The sequence below is a fragment of the Lissotriton vulgaris genome, chromosome 2_1 (assembly GCF_964263255.1).
Source record: "Lissotriton vulgaris chromosome 2_1, aLisVul1.2, whole genome shotgun sequence".
Classification (NCBI taxonomy): Eukaryota; Metazoa; Chordata; class Amphibia; order Caudata; family Salamandridae; genus Lissotriton; species Lissotriton vulgaris.
The window spans coordinates 2,012,055,285-2,012,079,287 of record NC_141687.1 but is presented as its reverse complement, the minus strand read 5'-3'; the positions used below and the strand labels follow the sequence as shown (position 1 = coordinate 2,012,079,287).

General features: G+C 46.4%; 1 protein-coding gene across 2 annotated transcripts in view; it reads right to left on the bottom strand.

Moving 5' to 3' along the window:
- Window positions 1–515: 515 nt before the first annotated feature.
- Window positions 516–24,003, bottom strand: part of C2_1H15orf40 (chromosome 2_1 C15orf40 homolog) — a 136,271-nt gene continuing 112,783 nt past the window's right edge. Inside the window, exons 4-5 of one of the 2 annotated variants that reach the window (XR_015308535.1) lie at window positions 9,099–9,715; window positions 516–1,414 (exon numbers count right to left, since the gene is read on the bottom strand). Coding sequence is in view for 1 of the 2 variants with exons in the window: in XM_086958237.1 (XP_086814363.1) it covers window positions 9,617–9,715 (99 nt within the window). In the remaining variant the exon portion in view is untranslated. Of the gene's footprint in view, window positions 1,415–8,502; window positions 9,716–24,003 lie in introns of those variants that run through there. The other variant, XM_086958237.1, reaches the window with a different exon arrangement.

Genomic DNA, 24,003 nt, shown 5'->3' with positions numbered 1-24,003 from the left:
TGAACTCAAAATGTTGTCGAAGAAGTCAGTGCTGGTAAGAACCAGACAGGAGGAGGGGCCATCACACACTGTAACAGGAGGTTGCATGAAGGCACTTAAACATAGTATGATGGCCAACACAAATGTTCTTTTAGTGAAATCGCCTGGGAGGAAACGACGCATACAAAGGAGGGACATTTAGAAAAATGCACCAATAAAAAGAAAGCATTGAAGACTAGTACAACAAAGCACAAAAGGAAATATATAGGTGTTGATCCAGAAGGTTACCTGCAACAGGTAATCTAACACCACATACTCACCTGGGCACATACATTAAATTCAAAACACACTAGCAATAACCGCTGGGGTCATGTTTTTGTAATTCTCAAGATTAGTCATCTCTAGTCCTTAACCAATCTTTCACTGATCAAAAGTTCTTTCCTCTGGTCAATGGACCATTTAGTTGGAAAAAATTGATGGTGAAATTACATTAGATTTCAATTTACTTACACATTGGAAATTATCGCAGAGTCGGATGTATTTAAAAGTTTTATCTCAGATTAAATTCATATGAACCACTTACACAGTACAGAACAAACGCTGTCTCTCACAGGAAGGAAGATTCAAATAATCAATCAAGATACGTTAATTTACACTTTGCAATTACACTGCATGAAAAGGAGATAATAGAGAGAAAAGCACATTCGCGCAAATAAAGATATAGTATTGTAACCAAGTATGGTGTGGAAACCAACTCCCACGCCTAGGAATTGGAAAAGGATCCCCCAGGAAAGGTCTGGCGAACAAAGGCTTCAGGACAGGAATCAGGACAGGACAGATGACCTCTCTATCACCGACGCTTGCGTAGCACCCCTCTCTGACACTCTTCCTACTCGAGATTCTTTTGCGATCTTGTAAATTAATTTGCTTAAAATAATTGGTTCAGTACTTTGATTCTTCTTCAGCATCTCAGTCTAGGACTTCTCGGTGCTCTCGGACAGCATCCCGGTCTCTAGCTAGCTAACTAACTAATGCTAACTCAATTATACCTTTCTGTATCCTAGTGCCACCCATAAAGGTTTCAAACTTATGAAAATTCTAACTCTGATTGGACAGGCAAGGGGTGTTGATCATCACACTATGCTTCTTTCCCATTATTTTCTTTCAGCTCTTTGTTTAAAATCCCACCCCTTAAGTTTTTATACATCAGTCTTTATTCTCACCCGTATTCAGAATGTAATTGTCACATATTAGAGGGAAAAAAACAGTAGTTCTCATGCATTTCAGTGGACTGTCCTTCCGGTTCCCATGAATGTATCCATTCGCAGCCGATGTTCAGGTAGACATAGCGTCTTACAGCTGGGTTGCACTACGCATGTGCAGCAGAACGAGAGGGAATAGACTCTGGCTCACAACTGCAGGCCCATAATAAGCACTATTGAAAAAGCCACAAAATCAAATGTTTAAATGAAAAATAAATGGTTTCACTGTATACCACCTATCTACTCTAATCCCATTTACTTATTATTACTCTTCCCGCATTAGCATTAGTAGAATACCTGGGTTTACTTTTTTTAGCAAGCAGGTGGCAAGCATGTGAGTTTCAAGCGGCCATTTTATTAGCTACTGCGCAAGTGCAGAAAGTTCCCTCCAAGCAATAGATATGGGATGAAGTAGACGCATGCGCACTAAAGACTTTCAGTTAGCGGTCATTTTAGAATCACTCTCGAGTTACTGGTTAGTAAAACACATAGGCAAGCTTCAATCTTATGCTTAAATGTTGTGTAATGCATATTATTTCCACAGTACATGTTTAGTACACGGTTAGTGGTTACAGGAGAAGATTGCATACAAGCAAGTCTCTTTTTCATGAGTCCTTGCTCTATCACTGTGCTTAAAGCCCATACACAGTTTACTAGAGGTCTTGCAGACAGAGCAAGAGCTGCCTAAGCTCCACCCAAAAAGGAGGGGTTGAGATCAGCCAAAGCCATGTATCCGAGGCCACAAAGGAAGCCCACATTGCACACTACGTGCTGGAGACAGGGAGATACACAAGCATATGAAAGCGTCCCTGGGCACGCGTTGCAAGCACAAGCAACACCAAAAGGCAACAGTCACCCCTCTTCCCGCATTTCCACGCAAATGTAGCGATCACATAAGGACTGAAATACACAAATCATAGCAAGCACAACTGGTGGTAATATTAAAAACAGGTAGCCCCTATCAGGAAAATAGTTTTGGAGGGTACTGCGCAGCAACCGCACTTTCATGAATGAACCGGCGAGGTGCATTTGGGAAAACAAGTGATGCCCCTAGAACTCCTACTCAAACCAATCTATTCCCTCCCTGAACCCATGGGGCCACTCCACAACATACCCAATACTGATCCGACAACCCAGAACCAAAATGCCAGGGTAGGTCCAAAAACACCATACTAGGGTAAGGGGTGAGGGGGACTAAACCGCTTATATAAATAAGATCTGTCTCATAAATATTGTTATAGTAATCACATTTACGCCCCTAACCACGGAAAGACTTATCCAGCAGGGTTCACCTTCCAATATCTCACCAGATCACAAATGGTAGGTTGATGGGATCACAACCCTGGGGTAAAGTTCGCCAAAACCGTTGAGAACGGAGCCTATATAACTAGCTGAATAATCAATCAATTAAGTTTTCAAATACAGGCAGGCGCAAAGACAACATCGTGCACCAACTTATCATCAAGCCCCACGACCTAAAGGAAAAAGGAACATTACCTCAGTGAAGGATCTGCTTAACACCCACGGCCCTCAAAGAGGAGGAGAAAAGTACGTGGGTGAGCCGTTCCAAGGTGCTGTCGAGGCCTTCCATGGCAATGTCACCTCTCTCTCATTTGAAAACGAAGACCCGATAGGAACAGACGCTTTTGCTGTAGCAGGGGATACGATAATACCATTTTTTAAGAAACTACCCCAACGCTCACAAAAGTAAAGGCAGCTCACCGCGCCTCTATTATTCCTTCTACTGCGAGATCTCTTTTTGACCATTATAGAGAGACTCGTTCTGGTCATTGAAGCCAACCGCCATTGATCTTGATATTCATCCCCGCTACAAGTCAAGAACAACTAAAGAGTAGTGACATAGAAGTGTCTGAAGATTTACAGACTTTGAAAAGTTTTCTAATCCTTATCGGATAGGAGAATCATTAGTAACCTCCAGATAGTTACCGCCCAATAAGAATATCTCCTCACATCCTGAAAGAATTTTTATCTCCTACATAATAAGGAATCCCACCTGACCAAACAGGACAACCATAAGGATCCAGTAACACGACAGACAACAAATCAATAGTCTTGATAAAGGTGGCACATAATACGCAAACCACCGAAACGCGTCGATGCAATTTTCTGTACAATTCATCTTTTTTCCCCCCCGGTGTATATAAGATTGTAAGGTTATAAAACCAGGGGACGTTGAAATTTTAATTGTGAATGTACGGTTTCTAATTTCCAATTTGTATGTTTTACAATTGAGTTTTGTCTGTCCTTCATTTTTGTGCTGGTCACAAAATTATATAGTATTTTAATTGTTTTTTAACATTTTTTCCAGTGTAATTGTAAATTGTCTTTTTATTGTTTCAATAAATTGTTATGTAACTTCATTTTTGATTAATTTCTTTAGTTAGTGTGTTTATATTTGATTGTGGTTATAGCTAATTCCAAGCTTCTCCTGTACACGACCCAAGGGAATCATTCTGTTTGATTTAACCCTAGAACTAAAAACAGTAAACCTTTACGAACTGGTAAAAAGGAACACAGCCACCAGAGCAGTGCAGACGACTCCAATGAGACCCATAACTAGAACTGCAGTGTTGCGACAAATGTTATGTATCTTAATATGGTTATGTTGGATCTGCCTACTATGAGCAGTCCCACACTTGAGTACTACCGAGGATCTGCAGAGTCAAAAGGGGAACTACAGCACCTGCGTAGGCACCTCTCATACCCTACCTACAATTACACCAAACAGAATACCAGCATCCCACAACCACTGCACAGCATCCGTTTGAATAACTCATGGTACCAGCACATGACCACATTCGGCTCCAAAGCCTCAGCCAGGTCCTAATATGTGTCTTCATTGATAGCACCATGAATGTGAAAGGAGAGCTGCAGAATAATTGGATGGGCACAGTTAAAAGACATTCCAGAAGAATTTAGACTGTTCACGGAAGCACAGCTAGGTGCAGGGTAGTCGTTACCCTTCTTCGCCCTGGAAACAAAAGCTAATGCCCGCTAGTTACAAAACAGAGGGCGAAAAATGCTCAAAATTATGAACAGCAGTGAACTCGGCCTGAAAACTATCAAGGAAAAAATTTGAGCAGTCTGTCCCATGGTAATGCAGCACTGATATGTACTGGACTTAATGACAGCAATGGAGGGAGCAGTCTGTTCTAAGATTGGAGCAGTCAGCTGCACAATTATCCCAGTGAATGACAGGGACAATGGAACACGGACGCTCGCCATTGAAGCACTGCACAATCTACAACAGAGGGAGGTGCCCCTGAGCAGGAGTGGTTTTCGAATTGGTTCTCCTGGCTCTCACGATGGATATCCGGTTTATGTAAATCAATGGTGCCAGTTATCATTATGATTCTATTGGTAGGCGGGGTTCTACAATTGGGGATTACCTGCTGTAAAAATGTAATCCACAAACGGGGAAGAACGCAGGTAATAGGAAGGTTCCGGTTGTCAAAAGCAAACATAAGGAACAAAGACTTCAAATAACTAACAAGTAACTGTCAAAATGTATAAATTAGCGTATTTAAAAAATCAACTAGAGGGGAGTTATGTTAATATGGAAATTGATGCGTTCATCGATAAAAATGAAATCTTGTTCTCATTAATAGAACTGCCCATTGTGAACTCCGCATCAACCTCGACTCTCAAATACGTAGTCAAGCAGGCCCGAAGACCAATGCCTGTGATTGCTGACTGACAGGGCACAGGTGGGAGGGGCAGGAAAGTCTTGATCAATCTCACCAATAGGTGCAGCTATATTAGAATGGTCAAGGAAGATTGCCCCAAATAAACCACCGGGGGGCAGGAGGGGTTTGAGCGTCCCTAAAAATACCATAAAACGCAAGGTGCCCATTGCGTTAAGAACACACAGCAAATCAGGACCTAGCACACCCAGTGATCATGGGCTCCTCATTCCGGCCATCTTGAGACGTTATCCACTGCCCACTTTGTGTCCATGCAAGGTCGAAACCTGCTTGTGGCAATCATTAGACAGTTAATTTAGGACTCCAAATGCAGCAACAAACATTTCTCACCATATATAGTATGCCAATAACTTTCATAACGTATCTTGTTTTGTATAAAAGAAGGACACATACCAATTTTAAATTGAGACAGACCCCAGACCGCGTGCCTGTAACTGTTCTCCTTGTCGTAATGTTTACTTAAACAAAATATTCCTGTTTTGCCAAGTGCCTCTCACCTTCTGTTTTTTAAGGGATTTCGAACTCCAGAAACATACCCTTGCACTGAGAGACCAGAATGCATGTGAAAATAATACCCTGACATTCTGTTTGCCCAGCTGACACACTAGTCTAATGTGTGCGCTGAAGATCTAGGCCTGCCGATGGGGATTCTAAAGTCCAGAACCTTTTGTGAATTTCACGCCCTCTTTATTGACACTGGACTACTTACATGCTAATCTAGTGTGTGCGTTGAAGGCCTAGGCCTCCCGAGATTCTAAAGTCCAGAATCTTTGTTTGTGAACTGCATGCTCTCTTTATTGACAAGGATTACTGTCCGTGTCCTGGGTTGTTGACACATGAGGTAGTGGTGGCAGCATAACAATATTTTTGTGGATTATAAATAGAGAGCAGCTTTTTTCTGTTTCAGGAAGAGCACGATCTGCTGGCCCTAGTCACGTTAGATGTGTGACACAGAACCTTGCACTAACATCTCGCCCATGTTACGTGCATGTGTATAGGGTGTGAATAGAAGCAAGACTCTGTATTGTAGTAAGATTTTTATTGCTGGGGCGAGTGGGATCCATGCTGGATAGTCTGCTTTGGCATGACAAGATGGAGGATGTAATACAGCTTCCAAGACCGATATCAAAGTGAGGGAGAATGAAGAAGGGGTTACCTTAGAAATTCTATGAGGGCCTTTTAGAAGGAGATAGATTCATTCTTTCTGAGCACTAACATTTGTCGGAAAGTAGGGGGAAGGGGCGAATCAGCATAATCAACTGTTAAGTAGTTTTCAGTCAGGGCATTTTTTCATATTTTGGGACACTCCTGTTTGAAGTCACCATTATCACTACCTGATGTGAGAATGACATTTCAAAGAAAATCACTGCTAACCTGCTCCAAAACTTAAGACAGTGGATCGACACACCTTGCCTGGAAAAGGAGAATAAGGATGCGACCTATACCATCCCACTTTGTTCCAGTTCTTGACCAAGGAAGATGTGCCCCAATGAATACTCAAAGAGCTACTGTGATCAATGGCTGGTGTGTCCCAGAGGGGTCAGCTGAAGTTGATGCGACTTGCTTGAGAAACTATTATTCTGGATAATACCTAGAAGCTTGTCTGTCTGTTTAGAGAAGGAATGAGTATAACTGGCCCTTCAGAAGGAGAGACTGTCCAAGATGAGAAGCCCAGCCATGTTCCCAGTATGTGGAGCACCCAGATGAAGCAGGCATGTGTTCAGGGGCATGGCTGGCTACAACATGAGAGAGGCCACCTTGCTTGGTCCATGTGCTAAACTGTCGAAAGTGACACCAACCCCCTACGCTCCTGTGGCCTAGTATCTCTACCAAAGCCTTATAGAGCAGTTCTGAAGCTTCCCGATGTGCTGTGGTTAAAGAAGAAATTACCAACGTTGCAGAGGCCACCTAACGTCCTGTATTTTGCAGCTGTTGAAGATAAGTGACTACTGACAGTGGCCCGTCATTCTACTTGCTTCAACAACAAGATAAGAGAGGCGGGAAGAACACTACAACCCTGCACTCACTTTACAGAGAAGCTATGTGGGTGCAAAGGACCACAACAACGGCAGTGCCAGGCCATATTCTCACAGACAGGTAACACAAGGCCATATGAAAGAATGAGAGAACTGAACATTCAGTGTCAATATGCCATTATGTTCAAAATCAACACAGTCTTCAAGTATTACCGTTAAGAAAGTAAGCTCCCAAATCAACACTGCTATTGTCCTCATCATGGTTACAGCCCCTCTAAAGTTGTACCTCCATGTCTTCATAGGCCACCCAGCTAACTATTTAGGTAAACTACAAAGAGCCCTGAACCAAGCTGTCAGCACCATCTTAAGTCTAAAACACCTGGACCATACTGCCTCACTTTAAAAGACTTATAGTGGTTTCCAATGTGAGAAAGCAAACCACTCAATACACTGTGCATCATTCACTCTGTGCTGCGTGGCTGTAGCCCTGATGAACTCCATATCTGTAGAAACGGTGACCTTCTGAAGATCGTCACATCATTCCAGCGGCCCTGGCACAATATATCAGTAACCCACAAACTACCTGCTGTTATTTTGTCCAAGTATATAAGGGCTAGAGATGAAGAAAAAAAACCTCCAACATTTATGGTTGTTCCCTGAGGAATCATCTTATCCTCTCCCAACCGCCATCTCTAATAGGAGCACTTTATGCAGTTCAGTACAGGGTCTATTACTCCTTTTCACTGGCCGATAACCCGGTCTTCCCTAAGGATTAAACCGCTGAATTGGAGGACCAAAGAGCGGATGACCCTCGGTATCATGACCTTCTGTTCCCACACCGTGAAGGACTGGCACACAGTGAAATTGTTACATGAACCCCCAATATAACATAAACCTTCCTTTCCAGCAACTTGTGCTTCAGTCCAGAAAAAAAAACTTTACAGTTTATTCAAATACAACAACGAAATTAAATTGCCACTATGGCAGGATTTCAGTTAATGAATACAGGCTGAAAACTGATACACAAGTGTGAATTCCACTGGTTAAAACTGGTCAATTGGCTCGGATGAATAACAAGGAATATGGAACTCGGATTCTGTTTAAATTCTTCCTTTGGAGAAGTGCTTGTAGTTTCCCCTTAGGCTAGGAGTACTTCAGAAAATTGCTAGTATGGCATACGTCAATACCTGCACTTACTAGCACTGTGAAAGTGTTTATAACCACAATGATTTAAGACCCTTCAATCTCCACAATGATTCAATTTTAAAACTATTATGAGGATGAAAGATTATACTGTGAACTTCTAGAGGTGGAGAGTCAAATTATTAACTAAAATTGCAGTGGGGCTGTAACCTTTTGTAGCCACTTCAACACAGTAAAGAACCACGGGAAAGGCTGGCTGTTTTTTTTACTTCATCAAGATGGATGACACCAGTGAATATAAATATCTTGCCTGTTATTTGACAGCAACAGGTCTTTCTAACCCCAGAATGAGGACATTAAAACGAAAGGGATCGCTCTTTCCTTATGATCCAGTTGCACTAACTGAGACAACCACCATTTTTAACGATTTAATAGGTTTTTAATGATATTGATTGTTGTGACTGCAAAAGCAAAGGTTTTTATTAATCATGCATAACAAAAATTATCAAATTAACACAGTAAAGTAAAGATTGTGCAGGATAATTGTGATGACCAGCAACTGGACCTATAAATCAAGCTCCACATGATCTGGAGATCCAGCACAGAAGAGACACTTAAAGCCCAATTTAGGAGTTTGGCAGACATGACAGATATCCTGTCTGACTTACTGCAGTGCATTGGATGCACTTGTAATAAAGAGGAAACAAATCTGTTATATTTGGAGATAGATTAACCCATCCACCAAACTATAAATCATGCCCATAGTATCTATTAAAACTCAATAGTAAAAAACATACTTTACTTATTAAGTTAGTATTTAACAGAACACGCGCTTTGTGCAGATGGGCATAGTTATTTTAAGTGTATTGGTACTGTGCACAAGAAGACACAAGAATATCCTGTTGCTGAGTGGTTGCAGCACTTACTTTTCCTTTAAAAGGTTTAAAAAAGCATTTACTGGAAACTTTAATAAAAACACATGTATGATAATCTCCTCACTCATAGATACTTGCCTGACTAACTTTGTGCACTACTCTTGGTGTAAACTCCAACTTTCTGGTTCGCAGAGCAATCCAGCCTTCTGTGCATACAATCCAATTCACAGATGATGAGGAGGATGAAAGCAAATTATAGTGCGCGCAGCTACTCCTTGGAGTGTCCTGGTGCGAAAAGCATAAGTCAGAAGGTGAGTGACAGTAGTCAGTCCTGCACAAAAAGCTGAGTTCTAAGCTTTTTCTTGAACCCTGCAACATCACCTACTGCGCGCAACTCAAGAGGTAGGTGATTCCATGCAACTGAGCCCAGATAAGCTCTTGTGCGCTGAGATCTGGGGGATCGCTGCCAAAAGTTGGTTAGCAGATCTCAACTTTCTGGGAAGATCATAAAATTCTAATCTGGCTGTTGGATGATTAGCACCGGTTTGATACAGGGTACCATGCACTACAACAAGAGCCTTAAATCTAACCCTTAGCTATTAGTAATCCTCAGCTATTCCTACAATGTTGATTGATCTATGTGCCTCTCTGCTGTGTCAACCTGACGTAGCAGCTTCTTTCTTCAATTTCTCCAAGATATCTTCTGGCTTCTTTGGTGTTAAAATTTTGACCACTTTTTCACGAGATTTTCCACCCTGTAAAAACATAAAAGTGTTGTTTAAACAGGCTGATATTCCATTGCAAGTTAAGAACAAAACACGTCAGTTTGAAACCCACAGGTATACACGATAGTATAACTGTCATGATAAATGATAACGTTTAGTTATAACCAGCATATCGGTTTAAAACATTAGACAGCTTTAAAATACTTTGTTGTCCTCAATATTATGTGCATCAATGCACGTATCTAGCGCAGTGGTCCCAGGACTGTTGGGGATTTGCAATGCATAATCAGGGAAGTCGGGGACAGGTTAGAAAATGAAATAATATTGCTGGAATAATAAAGTACATATATAGTAAAAAGCTCAATTTAATGTTTTAAAATGCGGAGTAATGAAGGAATTTAAAATGTAGGCTACAAATTAAGTTGGTATCTTGATGTGTTGGAGAAGCGCAAGTACAGCAAAACGGGGCAGAAAAGGTATGTGCTGAGAAATAAAGAGCATGCATTAGAAGCAAATCAGACCAACTGACATGCTATGATCTAGCACATCACTTCATCTTTTAATTTTGAAAGATTCGACCTTCCAATTAAAATTTCGAATTTCGCATATTTTGGGTTGCAAATCAAATAAATATTTAATGCGGATATTTGCTTGATCTAACCTGGTTTCTGTATTTGTGTGTACTGTTTCGATGTTCAAATCATATACACTGCTTAGACGAGGGTCCCTGGCTTCCAAACGTGATTCAGTGGATGTCTACAGGTGGCAAAGGGTCAAGAAGCATTGGTCTTAAGCATTCACTCACCTCAATAACTTAAGTTTTATTTCTTGAGCAGAGTTTGTAAATACCAGCCCAAAATTAACCTGCATGGACTCAGGCAGTTGGTGGCAATTCAAATGAAAGAGAATGTTAGTGTACACTGTAACTCTCTACTTCACCTGTCCTATAGCCACCCCCTCTCTCTTTACCTAAATATTGTCCTCGACTTCCCGCAATATTAAGTCTCTCCATCTCATCTATGTCGTCCAAACCACTTTCTTTCTGTCCTCAGTCCCTCTCTTTTGACCTCACCAACCTAACCTCTATTATTTTTGTGCCTAACCATACATCAAATCTATTTCACTCCATTCTCAGCATCTCACTGCTATATTTAGGTCAGCTTCCTATAGCTGTAGCCCATCTACTTCTTTCATTTCTCTAAACCTATTTACTTCTTTGCATCATATTCTTACCCCATTTCTCTGTAACTCACCTCCGCCAAGCCCACGCTCTCCCTCACCACTCCTTACCTAATTTCTCCCTCACATATCACCCACAACTCCCTCTCATTAATTTACTTCATTCATGTTCTACCTTACCAAGCTTTATCCTTCATCACCTCGCTCTTATCTCACTGCACCTTGCCTAAGGCTGGACCCTTACTTGCAATATATATTAGTAGCATGCATGTTGGAAGTATCTTACAAGAAAAAGTCCTAGGGCGCTCCAGTTATCAAATCCTGAAAATCGCCTAAGTAGTGTGGAACCGTGTGTATAAAACATATGACAATCAAACAGTTTTTGGCGAATGCGGTCAGAGCAATTCTGTGGTCCAGAGGTACACACACTTCAATAGCCATTATGCTCACATTGTGATGATAATCAACTGTGTTTCAAGCCTGTAACACTACAGGGTTATCATCTAACAATGGCTGAGTGATGCAAGCAATGTTAGAAAAAGTTCACCAGGAAATACATTGAGAAACAAATTGAGTGATTTCACAGAAGAGATTGAGCTTAAAATCCAGGGTCCATAATGAATTGCAAGGATCTCTGAAATAAGTAATTCTGCATGCCAGCACGGGTCATGCTCAGCAATCCTAGCCAAATCAACTGTCCTGAAGGACTCAAGGCAGTGTTTGGGCTGCCGCTGTTCCTAATAACTTTGTTATAACTCGGGTGCTTAGATCTTTTAGTGTCTCATTGTAGTGCTGATGAGTGTTCGCAGTGTCGTGCTGATGAGTTTTCTACATTCTAAGAGTGTCATACACTTAAATTCCACATCGTCAAAACTGTTGTAACTAATCCACTCGTAGTTTGTGGATAAACATCGTTTTTTTATTGAGTAATTTTAGAACAGACCGCCTGAAAGTGGTGTTCGCCCAACTTTTTGCCTGCCTAACTCAATTTTTGTGGCCTTGTTTTTGCTGGCTTTAGGACTCGGCGCCCTATACCACTGCTAACCAGTGCTAAAGTGTTTGTGCTCTATCCCCCAAGCATGATGAAATTGGTCCATCGCCAATTGCCATATTTAATTTGCTAATACGTTCCTAGTAAAGTGCACTACATATGCCCAGGACCTGTTAATAAAATGCTACTAGTGGGCCTGAAGCTCTGATTGTGCCACCTTCATAAGTAGCACCTGAACCATGTCTCAGGTCTGCCACTGCCACACACGCAACCTGGGCTTCATCCTGGACCCCTCCCTCTCAATGACCAGACAAGTCAACGCGGTCTCCTCGTCATGCTTCAACACCCTACGCATGCTCCGCAAGATCTTCCGATGGATCCCGACCGAAACCAGGAAGACGGTCACCCAGGCACTCGTCACCAGCCGACTGGACTACGGAAGCACCCTCTACGCCGGAACCACAGCCAAACTACAGAAAAGACTCCAATGCATCCAGAACGCCTCCGCCCGACTCATCCTGGACATCCCCCGACGCAGCCACATCTCCGGCCACCTGAAGGACCTGCACTGGCTCCCCGTCAGCAAGAGGATCACGTTCAGGCTCCTCACCCACGCACACAAGTCTCTCCACGACCTGGGCCCCAAGTACCTCAACGACCGCCTGACCTTCTACACGCCCAGCAGCCAGCTACGTTCCACAAGCCTCGCCCTCGCCGCTGTACCACGCATCCGAAGAGCCACCACCGGTGGAAGATCCTTCTCCTACCTGGCGGCCAAGACTTGGAACTCCCTCCCTATCCATCATCGGCTGACCCAGGACCATCTCGCCTTCAGGAGACAACTCAAGACCTGGCTGTTCGAGCAATAGCGGACCCCTTCCCCCAAGCGCCTTGAGACCCTGCCGGGTGAGTAGTGCGCTATACAAATGTTATGATTGATTGATTGATTGACTGTGTGTGCAGTTTCTCACTGCCATGTCAAACAGGCAAGTAAACCCTCTTGCCAGCCTTAAAACTTCCCTTTTTATACATAACAAACTAAAGCACACAGCAGCAGACCAAGGTTTAGCACATCAACTTTTTCTGTTTCCAAGTAACTAATGGTGCAACCACTCTCACCATCCGCTGCTAAGGATGTCCGTCAGAGCAATTTTACAAAAGAATTGAGATGTGCACTCGATAAAGTCAACAACACAAAAAGTTCATTGATTTTGTGAATCTTCTGTTCTTTCTTTAGTGTGGTCTTTATTTTCTTTTAAAATACACAGGCACAGCCAACGCGTTTCATTCCCTTTCGTGCCTTGGGAATTTTGTCAGGGCATACAATGGATGATCATTCAAGTTCGATAGTCCATAGTGTGATCACACCTGCAAAGCTGGTGCTAAAGGATTGATATTTGCAATACGATCCCAAATATTCCTGGATAGAGTTGAAGTACCGTTCCAGGCGGAGTATCTGTTGTGGTGTCCCAAATTTGCCGCAATGTCGCGTGGAAAAAGTCAACGAATGTATATCCTGGCCCCCTTAGTAAATCGGCGTAGAGGAAGGGGGGACGGTATGCGCTGGATGACGGGTGGCGTCCAGACAAGTTACAACAGTATTCTTAGGGTGCGGGACCTGTGATTGGGTCTCTGCAGTCCCCTGCTCCTCCCCGTGGATTTTTGGAAGCGCAAAAATCCACTGGGAGGAGCAGGGGACTGCAGAGACCCTATCACAGGTCCCACACCCTAAGAATACTGTTGTAACTTGTCTGGACGCCACCCGTCATCCAGCGCATACCGTCCCCCTTTCCTCTACGCCGATTTACTAAGGGGGCCAGGATATACATTCGTTGACTTTTTCCACTCGACATTGCGGCAAATTTGGGACACCACAACAGATACTCCGCCTGGAACGGTACTTCAACTCTATCCAGGAATATTTGGGATTGTATTGCGAACATCAATCCTTTAGCACCAGCTTTGCAGGTGTGATCACACTACGGACTATCGAACTTGAATGATCATCCATTGTATGCCCTGACGAAATTCCCAAGGCACGAAAGGGAATGAAACGCGTTGGCTGTGCCTGTGTATTTTAAAAGAAAATAAAGAACACATTAAAGAAAGAACAGAAGATTCACAAAATCAATGAACTTTTTGTGTTGTTGACTTTATCGAGTGCACCTCTCAATTCTTTTGTAAAATTCCTTTTTATACATATGTCACCCCTAAGGTAGGCCCTTTATAGCCCACAGGTCAGGGTGCAATGTATTTAAAAGATAAGACATGTACTTTTAAACTTTACATATCTTGGTAGTGAGAAACAATTTCGTTTTTCACTGCTGCAAGGTCTATCACTCTCCTGGGATAACATTGGGATTACATTATCACATCTTTTAAGTATAACTCCAATTGTGAGTTCAGTTTATTGTCACTGAACTCATAATTTAAAATCACAACTTATGGTGAAGTTGGATTTTAAATTCCAGTTTAGCAAATGCCACTTTTAGAAAGTTGCCATTTACTTACTTTAGCCATTTAGTGCCTTCTGCCCGACTGTGGAATAGACGTCTGTGGGTGGGTGACAGCTAGCTTCCTGGATTCCCTCTAAACAGTCACACACAAAGAGAGGATAGGTGTGCCCGAGTGGTCATCTGAATGCAGATGGACCATCCTGAGCACAATGGGAGGGAGGAGTCGACACACCTGAAAGGGTTTTGTCCTGTCCCGCAAATAGGCTGGATTACCGCCCAATAAAAAAAAGTGGCCCATAAGGAATAAATTCAAACTATTATTTATCAACAACAGAATTTTATTAGCGGTTGGATCATCGTACTTTTTTTGATTTTTGAAAACCTTCATTGGGAAAAAATGTCTTGCACTTCAGGTTACTTTATAAGGTGGTTAGGAGTCCACAATCACAAATTTAAATCAAAGTCATGGCATATAGGACAAGAATCAGCCTATGCAATAAGCCCATCATATGACATGGAGAGGGAAATGTGAAGAGAATGCAAAATGGCAAAGGGGAGCCCCTGGAAAAGGGGTCACATGACAAGTGGGAAGGGCAAGGGGACCAGAAGGATGTGCAGATAGGGAAGTGTCGCCTCACGGACCAACTCCGGCGGCCACCATGGGCAGAGAGCAGGTGGGGAACACAGGTGAGGCCGCTAAAGGCAGAACATCAAGTCAAATAAGATAAGAAACAAGGGGATCCCAAATGTCAATCGGGCAGCATGTGGTTGGCACCTATTCCCAGAATTCGGAAAGCAGCGTCTGACTGCATGAGGCATCCTCAAGGCAAGCGATAACTTTGGGCACAGATTGGTGACCCCAACACATGGAGACCCTGCGCCTCGCAAGGACAAATAGCATTGCAATCAGCCGGCGAGAAGTGTCCGGGCAGAATTTCACAAAGCCAAGGAGACAAAGCAGTGGATAAGTCGCGACACGCATTAAGGCGATCTCAGTAATAGTGGTGCACACATCACACCAGCAGGCTGAGACCTTAGGGCACAGCCAAGCAAGGTGGGAGAAGTCTCCGCAGGAGCTGAGCAACGCAAGCATCTATCACTGGGGGCGAGGCCCATTTTATGAAGTTGGACGGGGGAGCGGTAGTCTATGCAAGTATTTAAAGTGTATGAGGCTCAAACGATAGTTCAAGGACAGACGTTTGATCTGATTACAGCAGTACAGCCAGTCCTCCTGAGAGAGGTCAGCGCCAAGGTCTACACTCCATGCCACACTGGCTGGGTCAGTGGATATGGCAGAGTCTGAAAGCGTAAGGACATAGATAGTAGTGACCAGTTTGCGAGGGGAGGGGGAAGTATAAAGAAAATGAAGGTCGGCCATAGAGGGGGTAGGGGCTGTGGGAACGACGAGAGAAGCTCCCAGCAAAGAGCCCTGAGCTGGTAAAAAAAGCAGAGTATCCATGGGACTCGACTCTGCCGCCTGAGAAAAGAAGGTCTTGCTAGGATAAAGGTCCAACACAGTGGAGAACCCCAAGCTAGTTGCACGTTAACCATACCAGGCGTATCGGCAGGGAGCGTAGGGGGGTTGAGGGCAGGGTGGGGGGGGGGGAGGGAATCTGATTGTGAGCAATGGGTGTGGCATTCGCAGAGAGAATACTGAAACCAGAATGTCTCCGGAGCCCATCCAAGACCCATCGCAGAGTCTCAACTGTGTCAATCTCTCCACGTGGGAGTTTCACCGGTGCAAAAAGAGCAGTGAAGAGCAGCCAGGGGGCCGCAAGGTCTGCCTACACTGCCATGTATGGCTGGAAAGGCGTTGGATGAAGCCAAAAGTGGAGAAAGCTAGTTTGGGTGCTAAGGGCGAATAGTTTAAAATCTGGGGTGCACATACCAACCCGCAATAGAGGAAGAGAAAGTATGCTGTATGCGATTTTAGGTTGCTGACCAGCCCAGACGAGGGAAATTCTGAAAGCGGAGCCTGCGGAAAAAGTGAGCTGTGAGGGGGATTGGGACGTTCACGAATAAGTACAAAAACTTCAGGAGTACAACCATCTTGGCGATGGCGATGCTGCTCACCAGAGAAAGAAGCAGTCGCTGCCAGAACTGGATCTTGGACTCTAACCAGTCCACAGCGCGGCCGAAATTAGACTTCCAGAGCTCATCCACATCCCTACTGAGCCAGATTCCAAGGTATCTAGTAGGTCCGGACACCCATTCAAATGGAAAATCAGGAGTGAAGGGGACAGTAGCGTCCATAAGAGGGAAATAATGGATTTATACCAGTTAACCTGAATACCGGAAAAGTCTCCAAAGCGAACCACCTCGCGGACCATGGGGCCAAGATTTTCCTTGGGGTTACGGACGTACAGTGTAACGTCGTCCGCGTACATGGAAACGACCAGGGCATGAGCAGCAAAGCACAGACCTCTGAGTGTGATACTGCCGAAGTCTAGCGGCAAGGGGTTCCATAGCAATAGCGAATAACATGGGTGAAAGCGGGCACCCCTGCCTTGTGCTACAAGTGATGGAATTGGTTCCGTGATCTGGCCGTTGATCCGGAGATGGCTGTTGGGAGGGTGTATAGAAGTTGAATTTTGTGCAGAAACACAAACTGAAGCCCAAACGAGGAAGTAGGTAAAAGAGAAATGGCCACCCCAGAGTATCAAAGGCTTTGGTAACGTCCAGGAGGGCTGCCACAGCCGTAAAAGCGGGATTAATTTGATGGAGAACGGAAAAAATGGTCCTGAGATTATGCGATGTGGCACGACCAGGGATAAACCCGGACCAGTCAGGGCAGGCAATATGCGGCATCAGAGGAAGGAGGCATGAGGCAAGCAGCTTGGCGAAGATTTTGTTGTCCGTATTTATAAGAGAAAGGGGGTAATAGGAATCGCGGAGCTTGGGGGGTTTGTCCGACTTAAGGAGAAGAGTTAGTAAGGCCTCGCGGAACGAGGGAGGGACTTGGCCCCCTCAAATGAGTCAATGTACATAGCAGCGAGATGCGGGACGAGAAGGGGAGCGTAAGCCTTATAGAAGGAAGCTGGCAAGCCGTATGAGCCAGGAGCTTTGTCCCTGGGCAGGCTAGAAATAGCTGCCAGAATCTCTTCATTGGGAAAGGGCTAATCAAGAAATTCCCGGTGGCAGTTACTCAGCTACAGAAGTTCGAGGGTATCAAAATATTAATCAAGTATGTCTTGTGAGGGTATGACCCCAGCTGCGTACAGCTGGGAATAAAAGGCGGTGAAGTGCTCTATCACTTCCCCAGGGAAAACGCTTCTATCCGAGCCCCCATCCTGAAGCGCTGTGTTGAAGGAAGCTTGCTGTAAAAGATTGGCCAGAGTCTTGCCAGGGTGGTCCCCCTACCATAACGACGTACCCTCGCCCCCCTGCCCAAGAAGGAAAGGTCCCTATTGGTCTTGTCAGCGAAATCAGTAAGCTTGCCCCAGAGCTGCGCCAGAGTGTCTGGTGTAGGGTCAACAGAAAGCAAGGAATCCAACGCCTTGATCTCGCCCTCCAGTCTGTCCAGGACGTCTCAAATGAACCGCAGCACACCAGATTGTTTAGAAATACACTCGCCACGGATCAACACCTTGAAGCCCTCCTAGAGGGTGGATGGGGAAATCGACGGAGCCTACTTTGAGTTCGAAGTAGTTCGTGATTGCGGTCTGGATCTCATCACAAAACACTGAGTCCCGTAGCCCGTTAGGGGGCAGACAGCCAAGAGAACGCGTGTCAAGGAGAGTGAGGGAGCTGAATAGGGATGGGAGCATGGTCGGAAAGGGTGTGAGCCTTATGTTCGGCTGAGTTAAGCCACGTAAAGGCGTCTGATGTAGCAATCCGGAGTTCCAAATGGGACCAGCAACCCAGAGAGCCAGTCATGCATGAGCTCTCGCGCGCCAGGGGGGTGGGTGTGCCGCCACACGTCTTGTAGTGAGTTATCAGAGAGTATGGAGTTTAAAAGAGAGGTAGGGTGTGGGGCACATGACCCGGAGCGGTCAAGTGTAGCCGATAGTGTGATATTAAAATCACCCCCCCTCCAAAGGAGCGCAGCCGGGCCCAGAGAGGAGATATGCTGCCAGACTTCTGCAGAAAATTCAGGATCATCGGAATTGGGGCAGTAAATTGCAGCAAGGATCAATGGCTGTGTCAGGAGAGTGCCATGCAGGATAACAAAACGCCCTACAGGTCTATGGTAGCCTGAGAAGTGTGCTAGTGGAGCCCGCTGCGCAGCAGGATGGACACCCCACGATAATAGTTAGAATATAAGGAGTGAGTTTCACCCCAGTGTTTGGAGCGAAGCCTGGAGGAGGTGGCGGGCACCAAATGGGTCTCTTGGAGAAAGCAGATGTCAACCTTATGCTGGATGAGGTGGGCATGTACCAGGCGAGCCTTGTGGTGGTCGTTAAGGCCACGGATGTTCCAAGTCCAGAGGGTGATGTCCGTAATGTCACTGTGCCGAGGAGATGGAAGACTGATTGAGCCATAAGTGTGACCGGGACTGTAAGTAAAGGAGAGGGCGAGTGCAGAGTGAAGCGCAATATAGCGTACGTCATGATGCAGAAAAGGACATAATACAATATAAACAAAAAGGCAATAAACCCCACCCCCACCACTTACACCAACCCCCCAATCAGGCTGAGATTCCACCCTGGGGACCCACAACTGGGAAGGGGAAGTTCAATGTCCAGGAAGGAAATTATCTCGTGGAGGTGTGGTGTCGCCCAGCATACTCGCCTGCCGAAGAGACAAGGTGACCAAGCCATAAGTTATTACAGACATGAGTGTAAATCAAGAGAGCGACTGGGGCGTCAAAGGGTCGGAGGTTATCTGACTAAATAATGATCGGGGACGATAGGGAACAGGAGGGGGAGCAAGAGTCAGGTAAGAGAGGTGAGAGGCCTCGCGACCATGACAGGCCCCAGAAAGCAAGGGACAGCGAGCCAGAGCACAGTTGTGGAATGGAGAACCGTGTATCAAATCAAATCAGGTGTTTGTTAAGCACGACTGCTCACCCGTAATGGTCTAAAGGCGCTCAGCTCAGAGGGTGGGGGGTTTGCAGGTTCCAGTCCATCAAGGAGGGGCTCTGTCGAAGAGCCAGGTTTTGAGGTTTCCTGCGCAGATGGGGAGCGGTGTTATCTGTCTGAGGTGGAGTAGAAGGTCGTTCCAGGCTCTGGCCGCACTAAAGAAGAAGGAGCGGCCTCCCGATCTTGTCTTTCTGGTGCAGGGAACACGGCGTAGGAGAGCTGGGCTGATCGTAGGGTCCTTTGGGGTACGTTGAATTTGAGTTGGCTGTTCAGGTATGACGGCCCGGTGCCGTGGATGGCCTTGTGAGCGTGGGTTAGCATCTTAAAGGTGACTCTAGCTTCGATGGGGAGTCAGTTAAGTGTGCGCAGGTGCTGGGAGATGTGGCAGTGTCTTGTCAGGTTGAGGACCAGTCTTGCAGCGGCATTTTGTATGTTCTTTAGCTTGGGGGTGAGGTTTTTGTTTAATAAAGCATAGAGTGCGTTGCCGTAGTCGAGCCTGCTGGTGACCAGGGTGTGAGTGACGGTCTTTCTGTGTTCGAGGGGGATCCATATGAAGGTCTTAGGTAGGAGGCAAAGGGTGTGGAAGCAAGAGGACGAGACAGAGTTGTTCTGGCGGTCCATTTTGAGCTCGAAGTCCAGGATGATTCCCATGTTGCATGCATGGTCCGTGGGGGTGGGCGGGCTTCCGAGGACAGGGGGCCACCAGGTGTCATTCCAGGCGTTTGGGTTTGGGACCATGATGAGTACTTCTGTTTTGTTGGTGTTTAGTTGTAGGAATCTGTTTTTCATCCATTTGGCAACGGCTTCCATGCCTTCTCGAAAGTTGTGTCTGGTGGTGTTGGGTTCGTTGGGTAAGGAGAGGATGAGTTGGGTGTTATCTGGGCATGACACAATGTTGAGTCCGTAGGTTCTTACGATGGGGGTGAGTGGAGCCATGTGGACGAAAGAGCGTAGGGTTGAGGGAGGACCCCTAGGGGACTCCGCAGGTGGTAGGTGTAGGGTCCGAGAGTAAAAGGCGGGGGAGAGTCTGACCCTCTGCGTTCTGCCAGAGAGAAGAAGCGGATCCAGTTGAGGGCCTTGTCTTGGATCCCTGCGTCGTGGAGTCTGCGTATTAGGGTGCGGTGAGAGACTGTGTCGAACGCCGCTGAGAAGGTTAGGAGGATGAAGGCTGCTGTTTCACCTTTGTCCAAGGTACAGATGTAGTCTGTTGTGGCGAGGAGGGCGGTTTCCGTAATGTGTTTTTTTCTGAATCCGGATTGTGAGGAGTTGAGGATGTTGTGCTCTTCAATGAATGTGGCGAGTTGGCTGTTGATGGCTTTCGCAATGACTTTCACTGGGAACGGGAGCAGTGAGATGGGAATGCAGTTTTTGAGGTCGGTGGGGTCCACTGAGGGTTTCTTCAGGAGGGGGTTGATCTCTGCGTGTTTCCAGTCGTCAGGGAATGAGGCGGTTGCCAGGGAGCGGTTGATGGTGTGGCAGAGCATGGGTGCAACAGTGTTGGCGCCGCTGTTGAGAATGTGGTGGGGGCAGGGGTCCGTGGGGGCCACGGAGTGGATTGACTTCCTGGTCTTTATGGTGTCTTCGGTGGGGAGGGCTGTCCAGTTGACGATCGCTGGCTTCAGGGTGTCAGGGGTGGTTGGTGAGGTTTCAGTATGTTGGTTGTCTTCGTCGAAGTTGTCGTAGATGCTCTTGATTTTGTGGTGGAAAAAGGCTGGTATCGTAGCGCTTATTGCCAGACTGTTCCTTACATTTGAGTCCAAGTGCGATCTGCTTGCTGAAAATTAATTTAATTGTGCCCGATTGTAATGTAGCGCTTAACTGCTGGACTGCTGCTCATTTGTCAATCCTCTGTGCGCTGCTCGCTTTGCTTATTATAATTTTGTATGCCAGATTGTGCTGGTGCGACTGCACAGTTAATTTGCGATTTCCAGGCTGTGCCCCAATCTCGTCCAGTTTCACTTGTGGCTTGCTGCCATTTTGTTGTTTGTTTGTTGTGCCGCCCGGCTCTCCACCCCGCTACCGCCTCCCAGCTGCTCCTATCTCGCCCCCGCCCCCTCCACTATCCACATATGACAGATGCTTTTGCGCGCAGCGTTCACGCGCAGCGGTCGCGCCCCATGCGCGCCAAAGGTAAGCCCGTCTACGCCCGTCCGCGCCTGGGCCGCGCCCAGTGCCAGACCCCCTGACCCCCGCAAATTCCACTCCACCCGCATAACGTACGACGCCACAACCCTCTCTGCCCTTAACCCCAGCCGCCCACCAAACTGCTACCAAGCCTTCCCAGGACACATCCATGGACCCTTCACCTGCCACTCCTGCAAGTTTGACTGCATCAGGACCCACACCAAATCCACAAACTCCAAACAGAGCTCCGACATTAACCACCTGAAGTGCATCCTGCTCAACACCCGCTCGGTCCACAGACACGCCATTGACCTATGGAACCTACTCAACACTACATCGCCGGACGTCGCCTTCCTTACAGAAACCTGGATGAACGCCTCATCAGCTCCCGACATCGCCATAGCCATCCTGGACGGCTACAAGATCATCCGAAAGGACCGCACCAACCAAATAGGAGGGGGCATCGCCATCGTCCATAAGAACACCATCCGCATCACGACCAGCTCAGACGATAACCTCGCTACTGCCGAACACCTTCACTTCCAGATCCACACAGACCCCAAGACCACACTCAGAGGAACCCTCATCTACAGGCCACCAGGACCCCGCACACAATTGAGCAAAGATATCACTGACTTCATCAGCCCACACGCCCTCCCCTCCGAGGACTACATCCTACTGGGAGACCTCAACTTCCACCTGGAAAAGACAAACGACAGCAACACCACCACCCTTCTGGACAACATGGCCAACCTCGGACTCAAACAACTCGTTGACTTCCCCACCCACTATGCCGGGCACACGCTCAACCCAATCTTCACCTCCAGCAAGCACATCTCCTTCAACCACACCACAGCTCTCCATTGGACGGACCACAGCTGCGTTCACTTCAACTATAAAAAGACCTCGACCCACATCCTCCCACAACCAATTCCCCGAAGAAACTGGAACAAAATTACCACCGACCAACTCTTCACATCGCTTCACTAAAACCCTCCTGCCAAATCATCGGACCGAAAACCAAGCAGCCACCAACCTCACACAATGGATCACCCGCAGCGCCAATGAACTAGCACCCTTGAAAAACTATCTAATCAAGCAAGGTAGCAAAAAAGCCCCCTGGTTCAACGATGACCTTAAGAAATCCAAGAAGTTCTGTCGCACCTGCGAGAAAGCCTGGAGAAAAAACCCATCCACTGTCAACCTGGCCACCTTCAAGAATGCCACCAGCAAACACCACCAACTGATCTGATCCACCAAGAAATCAGAATTCAAGGATCGACTTGACAACAGCGCCCACAACAGCAAGGAACTATTCAACATCGTCAAAGAACTTACCAACCCCACCGCCGGCACCAACGACATCACTCCTTCCCAAGACCTCTGCGACTCCCTAGCCTCATTCTTCCACAACAAAATCGCCGACATACATAACAGCTTTGAAAACCAGTCCGGAGACCAGTCCACTCCACCCACATCCGAACCTAAACCCCCCTCCAACAACCTCTGCGCCTGGAACCCAATCACCACCGAAGACACCATCCGCCTGATGAACTCCATCCACTCAGGATCGCCAACCGACCCATGTCCCCACCACATCTTCAACAAAGCAAACTCCATTATCGCACCCCATCTCCGAGACGTCATCAACTGCTCCCTCAACTCCGCTACCTTCCCGGAAAGCTGGAAACATGCCGAACTCAGCGCCCTTCTGAAGAAGCCCACAGCAGACCCCACTGAACTTAAGAACTACCGTCCCATCTCGCTCCTCTCTTTCCCTGCCAAAGTCATTGAGAAAGCCGTTAACAGCCAGCTCGCCGCCTTCCTCGAATCCAACAAATCACTCGACCCCTCACAGTCCGGCTTCCGAGCTAAACACAGCACCGAAACCGCCCTCATCGCAGCAACTGACGACATTCGAACACTACTGGACAACGGAGAAACAGTTGCCCTCATCCTACTTGACCTCTCCACTGCCTTCAACACAGCCTGTCATAACACCCTCATACAACGCCTCAGCAACGTCGGAATACAAGGAATCGCATTGGACTGGATCATCTCGTTCCTCGCCGGAAGAACCCAGAGAGTCCGCCTCCCCCCTTTTAGATCAGAGGCTACCGAAGTCATCTGCGGCGTACCCCAAGGATCATCACTCAGTCCCACCCTCTTCAACGTATACATGAGTCCCCTCGCATCCATCGCGCGCCAACACAACCTCAACATCATTTCCTACGCAGACGACACCCAGCTGATCCTCTCCCTCACCAAAGACCCAAACGTCGCCAAAACCAACTTACACGAAGGAATGAAAGAAGTAGCAGAGTGGATGAAAAACAGCCGTTTAAAAATGAACTCGGACAAAACAGAAGTCCTCATCTTAGGTTCATCCCCCTCTGCTTGGGACGATTCATGGTGGCCACCGACACTAGGAACCGCACCCATACCTACGGACCACGCACGTAACCTGGACTTCATCCTAGACTCCTCCCTCTCGATGGCCAGACAAATCAAAGCCGTCTCATCATCATGCTTCAACATCCTACGCAT